The following is a 10,972-nucleotide window of genomic DNA, read 5'->3' on the forward strand; positions in this document are numbered from 1 at the left end:
TCTGTGTTCATCAGTTCATCAGTTCTGTGTTCATCAGTTCATCAGGTCTGTGTTCATCAGTTCATCAGGTCTGTGTTCATCAGTTCATCAGGGCCGTGTTTGAGATGTCTGGAACGCACCCCCTGCATTATCAGAGAACTTTAGGTTCCCTGGTTCTGTTACCGTTCTGTTCCCGGGTCAGAGGCCTGCAGCTCCGTCTGTCTGTCCAACAGATCCAGAAGGTTCTGCAGCAGCTGCTTCCTTTGGTCCACAGAGTCCTCCTGGTCCAGGTCTGCAGGTTCCTTGTGATCAGAACAGAACCAGAACTGGGTTTTAGATGAGCAGCAGATTTAGTTCTGTCAGGAAGTCTTGGAGTCATGGTGGTTCTAATCTAAACTGCACAACAAGCCAGGTGTTCAGGTCCAGGGACCGGAACCGATGACATCTGGAGAACTTCTGCCCCAGACTACAGGAAGAAATCTGGACCAGATCAGAACTTCTACACAGAACTATAATCTGTCCACCAGGATCAGAGAACCTTCATCATTTTACCATCAGGGCGTGTCTGAGAGCGAGAGCTGCTTCCTGTATGACGCTCTTCATCCTGCTGCTCCTCCTCCTCTCCTCTTTAAGCTCCGCCTCCAGCTGACCCGTCTGGGCTCGGGTTCTGCAGCGCTGTTCAGACAGTGAGGCCCGGTTCTGTCTGAAAACAAACCGTGACAGAAGAGTTTCAGCTCCAAACATTTACAAACGTTTTACTTTGTTTCCAGAACCTTCCAGAACCGTGCTTCATCACGGTCTCAGCTCAGAACTCCTCATCCTCAGTACCCCTGACACCTGGCCCTGACCCAGCTTCTGTTCTTTTCTTCTAATCGGAACCAAGCTGCTGATACCCTGTAGGTTCTTTCTGCTGGTGGGACGGGAGAGAGGGCGTGAACTTTGACCTGAGCTCCTCCGTCTCAGCCAGGACCTGGGAGAGTTGGGTCTGAAGCTGCTGCACCTCCTGACGGAGGAAACAGAAGAAGAGCTCACCTGAGCGCTGGTTTGTAAGAACCTCGTTAATCTGCACTCCCGTTCTCTCCGACCTTCTTCCGGATCCAGTTTGTCCGGGACGTCTGCCGGACCGTCTGCTCCAGGATTTCCAGGTCGACGCTGAGCCGACTGGTCTGCTCCCTCAGAGCTGCGTTGTCCTCCATCAGGACCTGCTTCTGCTCTGACAGCTGCCTGAAAAAGGCCTTCACCTGCAGGTTCTCCTGAAGCACCACCCTGCTGGCCTCAGGAAGCTTCTCCTCCACCAGGTGCTGCACCGTTGCCTCCTCGGCTGCAGCGCGGCGCTCCAGCTCCTCCTCGAACCTGTCAGGAGACACGGAGCAGCTCAGGGACGCTGTCTCTACATAAACAGCCTAGGAGGCCGGACTGTTGGACAGGTGATGTCTTCAACTGTCTGCAGGTGTAGGTGTCAGTCAGAGGGTGGATGAAGCTTCATATATGAACCCTCAGTGGGACGGCACACTGACAGAAGCTGAGGACAACGCAGTGTGCTGGTGTCCTCCAGGCTGTCTCTCTCTGTCTCTGTCTGTCTTCACGCAGTGTGCTGGTGTCCTCCATGCTGTCTCTCTGTCTCTGTCTGTCTCCACGCAGTGTGCTGGTGTCCTCCAGGCTGTCTCTCTCTGTCTCTGTCTGTCTCCATGCAGTGAGCCGGTGTCCTCCAGGCTGTCTCTCTCTGTCTCTGTCTGTCTCCGCGCAGTGTGCTGGTGTCCTCCAGTCTGTCTCTCAGTCTCTCTCTGTCTCTGTCTGTCTCCACGCAGTGAGCCGGTGTCCTCCAGGCTGTCTGTCTCTGTCTGTCTTCACGCAGTGTGCTGGTGTCCTCCAGGCTGTCTCTCTTTGTCTCTGTCTGTCTCCACGCAGTGAGACGGTGTCCTCCAGGCTGTCTCTCTCTGTCTCTCTGTCTCCACGCAGTGTGCTGGTGTCCTCCAGGCTGTCTCTCTCTGTCTCTGTCTGTCTCCGCGCAGTGTGCTGGTGTCTCACCTCCTCCTCTCCAGTCTGTCTCTCAGTCTGTCTCTGTCTGTCTCCACGCAGTGTGCCGGTGTCCTCCAGGCCGTCTCTCAGTCTGTCTCTCCCTGTCTCTCTGTCTCAGTCTGTCTCCACGCAGTGTGCCGGTGTCTCACCTCCTCCTCTCCAGTCTGTCTCTCCATGTCTCAGTCTGTCTCTCCCTGTCTCCATGCAGTGTGCCGGTGTCTCACCTCCTCCTCTCCAGTCTGTCTCTCCATGTCTCAGTCTGTCTCTCCCTGTCTCCATGCAGTGTGCCGGTGTCTCACCTCCTCTCCAGCAGACCCTTCGTCTCCAGGCCGTCTCTCAGTCTGTCTCTGTCTCAGTCTGTCTCCACGGAGTGTGCCGGTGTCTCACCTCCTCCTCTCCAGTCTGTCTCTCAGTCTGTCTCTGTCTGTCTCTCAGTCTGTCTCTGTCTCTGTCTGTCTTCACGCAGTGTGTCGGTGTCCTCCAGGCCGTCTCTCAGTCTGTCTCTCAGTCTGTCTCCACGCAGTGTGCCGGTGTCTCACCTCCTCCTCTCCAGTCTGTCTCTCCATGTCTCAGTCTGTCTCTCAGTCTGTCCCAGTCTGTCTCAGTCTGTCTCTCAGTCTCTCTCTGTCTCTGTCTGTCTCCACGCAGTGTGCCGGTGTCTCACCTCCTCCTCTCCAGCAGAGCCTTGGTCTCCAGGCCGTGGAGCTCCTCCTTGTGTTTCTCCTGCTGAAGATCCAGCTGCTTCTTTAGATCCTCCATGTTGGAGATCAGCTCCTCCTTCTGCGTCAGGAACTCCTCCACGACAGCCAGTCTCTGCTCTGCCAGGAGACAGGAAGAGGACAGGAGTCCAACTCGTCGCAGACATTTTGTTGAGCCAGCAAACGTTTTGGGTTAAAGCCCGTCAGATGTCAGGCTCACAGTGTTGGGATGACTCTCAGCTACTACCACAGCACATTTTAGCTCCGTATCTGAACAGTTGACCGAGTAAGAGACAGTTTTCTGGCGGCCATGTTTAATTGTTTAGCTCTGCATCTAATGATTACTTTCTGAACGATTCATTAAGATATTTTGCTAACAGACACACGAGCTGAAACTGAAACTGGGGAACATTTATCTGTTGCATCGGTTTCTGTTTCTGCGCCGCAGGTTCGAAACCCAGCTGAGTTTACATGTTCTCCCACTGACTAAAACCTGCATGTTAGCTTCACTGCTGACTCTAAACTGTCCCTGGGTGGAGGTGAGAGAGGGGACGGTTCGTCCTGTTTGTCTCTCCGACCCTGTGATGGACTGGACACCTGTCCAGGTGTGACTCCGCCTCTCCCACAGTGACTGCTGGGGACACCCTGCAGGGAAACAAGATGGACGTTTGGTTATTTAGAGTTCAGACCTGTTGAAGGCGGGTTGTGTGGAGGAATCACGAGCAGTTAGTGTCTTACCTGTCGTAGATAGCCCTGTTTTTTCTTGTCTTCCACCATGTCAGGCGGGCGATGATGTAATAGTCTGTGTGGCGTGGTAACTTCCTGTCGCTGAACAGCTAATCGCTTCCAGCAGAGGTTTGTGTTTTCACACCAAAAACTTTCCGATATAAACTTCACAGGAATAAGTTGTAAACATGTTTCTGAAAGAAGATTTTATTCCAGAAATCGATTGTTTGTCTTCTCACCTAGTTTCCTGTTTTCTTCTTGTAGTTCATCCATTTGTTTTTGGCCCTCGGCCTTCAGCTGAGCGTGCTGCAGCAGCAGAACGGCCCGGTTCTGATCCGCGACCCGCCGCTGACTCTCCAGCTGCTCAGAGAGCTCGTCCAGCTGCTCCTCCTTCTCCGTCAGCGCGTGTTTCAGATACTCGATGATGTCCTGCTTCTCCTGCTGCAGCCGGCTGGACTCAGACACGCAGGTTCTGTTCTGCTTCTGCAGCTCAGAACATTTCAGCTGGAACCTGACGGGACAAACGGAGAACAGCTCGTCAGCACTTCTGTAGGTTCCTTCCTTCTCCGCCTGACTTCCTTCCTGCCTCGAGTCCATCGAGCTTCAAAGACAGACCATCATCGTGTCTTTTTTGATTTATTTGAACGTTTTTTAACATTTTATTTTAGTGAAAATTTACTTCAATCACAGCTGAGAGGAAACAAAATGAGATAAATCTGAATTTATTCAGGGCCCACCTAAATAAATTATTGTTTTCATACAAATAAAATTTTGAAATATGGCAAAAAAAACAGAAAATAAATTTATTTTCTCCCATGCTGCAGGTTATGGAATTATGGAATATTTATTAAATATTCTGAATATTTAAATTAATTTTTGCTTTTGTGGTTTTTAACCCAAATTATTATAAATATCCCTGTAGTTTGGGCCCTCTAATTTATAATAATATTATAATTATTATAATATATATACTATTAATAATAATTTATTTTAAAGGTTTCTTCTTCATTAAACTGGCATGTTGCTGTAATTTTATCTGGATGAATCAATAAATTATTTTACTTTTGATTTATTTTATTCCTGAAAGCTTTATTTTTATTCACTAATATTATTAATTTAAATAAAGTACATTAAATTAATTTGAGCTGATTTATTGAAAAGTATTTTCTTTGTCTCAGTTTTAATGACTAAAACCTCACTTAATATATTAATTTAATGCTGACAGATTAATTTTAAAACTCATTTAAATTAGTTCAACTAAAACGACAGACTCAGACCTAATTATGATTTTTTTATTTTGTTAAAAAAATCATTTTAAATTCGTTTTTGTTTTACTTTTCCAGTGTTGGATTTAAATCCAAGCAAAAATCATTAAATCATTGAAGAAAATTAAAGTTTAATTGATGCTGTTTTCTGACTGTATTAATTAATCCGATTATTATAATTAATTGCATTTAAAACGATAATATTTATAATCTGTTGTAATAGCTGTAGATGGTACCAGTTTGGCAGTTCAGGGTCAGAGTAACTGGACCAGAACCTGCAGCAGAACCGACTCTCTCTCTCTCTGAAAAGTTCTGATGACGAGCAGAACCTCTGAAAACAGAAAATGGCGGCAGCTTTTAGTCACCGGTCCAGCTCCTCGGTCAGATATCCGAGCTGAGTCCGATAGAACTGCTTCTCTCTGCCGTCAGACTCGCGTTTATCCGCCGGAGACTCGGGAGACTCGGAAGACTCGGAGCTCGTCTTCTTCTTCTTGTCGACGCTTGTTTTGTTCCTTTTTGGGGACATTTTGGTTCAGTCTGAAATGTCTGCGCGAGCCGCCGGCGGTAAAAAAACGGCTGCGTTGCTAGGTAACGGTGCCTTCAGAGACCCCTGGTGACTTCGTGTTCCTCCCGTTAACGTTAGGAAAACGATTAGAAAATGAAACTTTTCTGACTAAACGTTGCGGATCAAATATGTTCAAACCTGTCAAACAATAACACGTTACAGAAGTGTTTAAAATAACGTTTAATTGAAAGTTTAATGTGACTCCTGTTGGATCAACATCCTCTCAGTGGCTCAGTGTTACAAACTCCGACTTTCAGGAAGGCATCAAAGAATTTATTTTCCAACAAAAACATTTTAAAATATTTATTTATTTATTTATTTTGATTTTTCACTTTTAATCATTTTTATTACAGTTATTGTGTAGCGCTACTACTTCCTGTTAAACTCCTTTAGTACAAAACGCCATATATGGGCTTAACTTCCTGAAATCACTTCATTATAATTTATTATAAACCCATTAAACTATGAAAGACATTATTCCAAGCCTGATACCAGGTGATCACCGAAACTGTTTCAAGGGAGTAAACTTCAGGTCTGCTCCCACCACCCAACAGGGACAACACGGACACACACACACTCACAGACACACACACTGCCACAACCCTTACACACACCCTGACCACTGGCACATACACCGACACACACGCACACACACACTGACTACTGACACACACACCCTGACACACTCACTGCCACACACGCACACACACCCTGACCACTGACACACACCCTGACACACACAGGCCTTATAAAGCTGACTGGCTGACAGGTCTGGATGTTATTTCAGTTTCAGCTCAATCAGGTTTAGTGAATTAACAGAAGAGATTAAATGTATTCATTTATCAGGTTGCAAAGCAAATGAGGACAAAAGTGTCACAGTAAATGCCATTTATTAGGAAGCTACTCAGATACATTTCACTTTTACGTTTCTGTAAAACCATCTATCCTTATAAAACTAAACCTGGGTTTTAACAGCTCAATAAAAAAGAAAATTATTTTATATAAAGAAACTGATCAACAGCACCAAGAGTTATTCTGCTGCAGATCAGTCAAGGTTAAACATTTTATTTACCACTAAATTTTATTGGTATTGTGTTTCAGCAGCTATACACACACACACACACACACACACACACACACACACACACACACACAGAATGCAGTAAAATTCCACATCGTCAGCTGAATTTTTAAAGAGGAACATAAACCCGAAAATCTAGTCTTTCTGTTTCTAATAAACAAATAAAACCAGGAGTCAGAACTGGATATTTGTCAGCATCAGGGAGTATGGACCCGGTACCAAAGAGTTGGGACTGCATCAGAACCACCGTCTGGTTCCACCACAGGGATCAGTAATACAGACCCAGCAGCAGCTCTGGTATCCGCTGCAGGAACCTCCTCAGAACTTCAGCTCTTTCACTCATTTACTGAACAAGTTGATGCTTTTCCTGCTGCGTTCACTTTGTAGATTATTAAAGTTCATCCATCCATCATCCATCCATCCATCCATCCATCCATCATCCAACCATCCATCCATCCTCTACAGATTTTTAAATAAAGTCATTTATGCAGTCAGAACCTGGGCAGGTACAACACGTGCGCTGATAGTTCTGGTTCTGATCCAATCATCTTTAATCAGTTTTCCTAACTGATCTCAGAGCTGTTAGTGTTGATGTTCTGCAGCTGAAGTTGTTCCTGTTTTAATCTGAGTGATAAACATGATACTGTTTCCTCCCTCTGCAGCAGGGCGGGCAGGACCTTAAAGCCTGGCACCAGATCAGGACCTCAGCAGATCCAGAGCCCAGCAGATCAGGACCTCAGCAGGTCGGAACCTCAGCAGCTCAGGACCTCAGCAGGTCGGAACCTCAGAGCCAAAGTAAGGGAAGCCTGACGGCGGGTGTTCGGCTCGGACCCCGGCAGCAGGGATGAGTAAGGACCGGCAGAACAAGCAGCTTCCTGGCGGCTCCAGCAGACCTCAGACCCCCTCCAAAGGCCTCGGCACCAAGTCTCCCAGGATGCCCAAGTGTTCCCGGTGCCGGAACCACGGCTTCGTGTCTCCTCTGAAGGGCCACAAGCGCTTCTGTAACTGGCAGGACTGTCAGTGCGCCAAGTGCCGGCTGATCGCCGAGAGGCAGCGCGTCATGGCGGCTCAGGTACCGAGCAGAACCCCCGGAACCCCGAGGGTTATCTGAGGAAACACACCGCATTTCTACACCTGTCTCAGGCTTTAGACACGACAGAGACAAGTAGGTTTCAGCTCCCAGCGTTTCTGCTGCTGGGCTGAAGCAGGTTCATTTACTCTGACTTTATTTCAGACTTCCTGTCAGCTTTATTTTATTGGTTTGGATAAAATAATTATCTGTAATTAATGGGAAGTGAAGCCTGCTATAACTTTAATTTTATTAGTTTTAAAACCAAGAAACAGACAAAAAGCAAAGTAACAAATACAACCTCAACAATAAAATCAGAAGATTTGGATTGTTTTGTCACTTTTACCAACTTTTTTGTTCTGAAATACATGTTTTATAGTTTGATCCAGTAAATGTATTTTATTAAAACTAAAGACCTAATCAGAGTGATGTAAAACAGATCAACCAGGTTTAAACATTAAAAGCCTCAGACATCACCCTGACAAATACCTGGAATGCTCCTGGTAATGAGCCGCTGGTTTGATTCCCTGTCTCTGTGTGCTGAAACCTCCGTGTTCCTGTTGTTCACTGTTTAATTTTCTTTAATTATATTTACTCAAAGCAACCAGGGAGATCATGTAATAAAAACTTTAGTGAAAGCATCACACACCTGATTAAAAATCTGCCCCTGAAACAAAACTGCTTCCTCTTTGCAGAATATTTGAGACAAATAAGGAATAAAAGACACGATTCAAAGACCCTGCATTAAACACGGAACCCTGAGGAACCTGAAGGGGTTCTTGTTAGAACTTCCTTCCTGTCAATGAACTTTCTGCCTAATTAAACCAGAAGGGCTCGGCGTTATTTTGGTGCTAGGTGGTGGTGTCCTCAGGCGGTGTCTCACGGAGGTTGTCCTCTCTTCCAGGTGGCTTTAAGGAGGCAGCAGGCTCAGGAAGAGGAGCTGGGGATCTGCAGTCCCGTGGCTCTGTCAGGTGCTGATGTGATGATAAAGAATGAAACTGGAGCAGACTGCCTGTTTTCTGTGGAGGGTCGGTCCAGCAGCCCCACCAGCATCCCCGCTTCGTCTCTGGCAGGTAAAAACCCGCGTGTTGTCCTCTTCGCGTGTTCAAACACGAGACGGTCTGAGGACGACAGGTCGGCAGATGTGAGAAGAAGGCAGAGATGCTGCTGAGGGCTGAAACAGGCTCTGCAGCCTTTCAGCTGCTTTCCAAAACGTCTGAGAGTGGATCTGTCTGCAGTTTCTGAAACCTTTAAGGCCCTAAAGCCTAAAAATGACTCATTCAAATAAGACTAAAAACTGTTCAACCTAAAGGAAATAAAGGTCTCTGTTTTTATAAAAATAAATATTCAACAAAGAGGCCTAAATTTTACATTTAATTTACCGTAATGTTTTTTTTAATTTCAACATAAGATACTTTCATAAAGACTCATAAACCTGCATAGTTCAGTGTTTTCATTTTTTCACAGGTTTAAACTTTAAAATAGTTTCCCCCTTTTTTACATGAATATGATCTTTTACCAATAAAAGTTTAGTAAAGTAATAAACTGGACAGTTTGTGTCTCTTTGGATTGTAAAGATCCTGGGACTAAATTAAAATGTAATTAATTATGAATACACCATTAAAGCAGTTAGAGAGTTCACTTTGTTGTTAGAAAACCTGAAACTGATCTGAACACGTTCCAGTTTAGTGGAAACTCAACGTTAACCCTGAGTTTATCGCCATGGTAACAGACTCTGAAATAAACCCGGAGTTTGTGAAGCAGCTCTCTGACATCAGCTGTTCAAACTTATCTAAATGAAACGGTTCGGTGGTGGAAGCGTGGTAGCTGGGAGATGTTTATATGATGAAGGTCAAGGCCGCTCACGCCATGATCTCACTCTTCTTCTCTTGTGTGAAAGATGAACTCTGTGTTGGCAGCAGAGACAGTCGGCTGTGCTGGAAAAAGGAGTCGAGCACTCTTCGATACGGTGATGACAGGAGTTGCTGTAAAGCAGGAACAATAAATGTCGTTATCTTTGGCGTTTCGCGGCGCACAGTGTCTTCATTGTGTGAGATGGAGAGACCAGGGTCTGCCTGAGAAGAATGTGGCCTTGCTGATAAGGAAAGAACAGTAGATAGCGAGTAATTATGTTGTACTTTTCACCCTGATACAGCTATCTGCATCCATTTTCATTCATATTGTCTCGGGGATTTGTTTTCCGTCTTCATATTTAACCAAAGACATCCCTGTCACCAACAGAGGGCGCTGTTCACAGCCCTTTAACCTGAACATCTGGTACCTTTTCACACACTTACCTTCTCATTGCCAGCCGAAGAACCCAAGTTCTCCATGAGATTCTACTAAGACTTTAAACAAAATAAACTCAGAACCTGAGGTCTGATTGGACCCGAGGTCTGATTGGACCTGGGGTCTGATTGGACCTGAGCTCTGATTGGTCCAGAGGTCTGATTGGACCTGGGGTCTGATTGGACCTGAGCTCTGATTGGACCTGGGGTCTGATTGGACCCGAGGTCTGATTGGACCTGGGGTCTGATTGGACCTGGGGTCTGATTGGACCTGCAGTGAGATGTCTCACCTGTTAATTATATTAATTATAATAATTTTTCCCAGTTTTCCAGTTTTTAGCTCGACTCTTAACTGATTTATATTTTGAAGTATTTCTGCTCATTTAACTGACTCTAATGACATTTTGAGGCATAATAGCAACTTTTTAAAAATATTATGTTTTTTTCTCCTTTTTTAGTTTTTTGGCTTTTACTAATTTTTAGATTTGAGAATTTGTTTCTTGGATTTTTGTATTTAATATTTTGTTACCTGCCTCAGGTGTTTCCTCGTTAATGGATTCCTGCTCCTTCAGTTCCTGCACATCAGAGCTACAACCTTCACACCTAACCCTAACTGATTTCTGTTGTTCCTGTTTGGTTTTACCTGCTGGAAGCCACTTTATAAAGTTTCACAGCTTAGTTGCTTCATATCAGAGTTAGAGTCCAGTACAGCTTTAACTGATCCCGGCTTTGTTTGTTCTTCAGGAAGCCGCTCTTCATCCTCTCCCAGCCAATCAGCTGCTGCCAAGCCTCACGCTGACGTAGCGTCCGACCTGCTGCTAGAAAACTCTTATTACAACTTCTACCAGCCGTCACGCTACCCCACCTACTACGGGAACTTCTACAACTACCAGCAGTACCAGGTAACCCGCAGTAACCGGTCAGGTGTTGAAGTCTTCAGTGTTTCCCTGAACTGTACGGCCTCTCCACGGGGTTTGATCCTGTCCCTCTCTGACAGAAAACATCCCAGGGTACGGCGTAGGTGGGTAGGGTGTGGGTGAGGGTGAGGGTGGGTACAGTGAGGGTGGGTACGGCGTGGGTGGGTACAGTGTGGGTGAGGGTGGGTACAGTGTGGATGGGTATGATGTGGGTGAGGGTGGGTACAGTGTGGGTGGGTACAGTGTGGGTGGGTACAGTGTGGGTGAGGGTGGGTACAGTGTGGATGGGTATGATGTGGGTGAGGGTGGGTACAGTGTGGATGGGTATGATGTGGGTGAGGGTGGGTACAGTGTGGGTGGGTATG

At 45.9% G+C, this 10,972-nt stretch overlaps 2 protein-coding genes across 2 annotated transcripts in view; one reads left to right on the forward strand and one right to left on the reverse strand.

Moving 5' to 3' along the window:
* LOC108245874 (cilia- and flagella-associated protein 157) overlaps positions 1-5,239 on the reverse strand; it is a 7,887-nt gene extending 2,648 nt beyond the window's left edge. Inside the window, exons 1-7 of the mRNA XM_017433117.2 lie at positions 5,053-5,239; positions 3,662-3,933; positions 2,663-2,816; positions 1,065-1,332; positions 873-982; positions 532-682; positions 163-281 (exon numbers count right to left, since the gene is read on the reverse strand). Of these exons, the coding sequence (XP_017288606.1) occupies positions 163-281; positions 532-682; positions 873-982; positions 1,065-1,332; positions 2,663-2,816; positions 3,662-3,933; positions 5,053-5,213 (1,235 nt within the window). The 5' untranslated portion in view covers positions 5,214-5,239. The remainder of the gene's footprint in view (positions 1-162; positions 282-531; positions 683-872; positions 983-1,064; positions 1,333-2,662; positions 2,817-3,661; positions 3,934-5,052) is intronic.
* Positions 5,240-7,039: 1,800 nt separating this feature from the next.
* The window catches only part of LOC108245875 (doublesex- and mab-3-related transcription factor 1), a gene marked incomplete at its 3' end in the record, with an annotated part of 26,107 nt that continues 22,174 nt past the window's right edge, over positions 7,040-10,972 (forward strand). The window contains 3 exon segments of the mRNA XM_017433118.2: positions 7,040-7,405; positions 8,307-8,475; positions 10,435-10,592. Of these exon segments, the coding sequence (XP_017288607.1) occupies positions 7,178-7,405; positions 8,307-8,475; positions 10,435-10,592 (555 nt within the window). The 5' untranslated portion in view covers positions 7,040-7,177.

The sequence above is a fragment of the Kryptolebias marmoratus genome, linkage group LG1 (genome assembly GCF_001649575.2).
Source record: "Kryptolebias marmoratus isolate JLee-2015 linkage group LG1, ASM164957v2, whole genome shotgun sequence".
Lineage (NCBI taxonomy): Eukaryota > Metazoa > Chordata > Actinopteri > Cyprinodontiformes > Rivulidae > Kryptolebias > Kryptolebias marmoratus.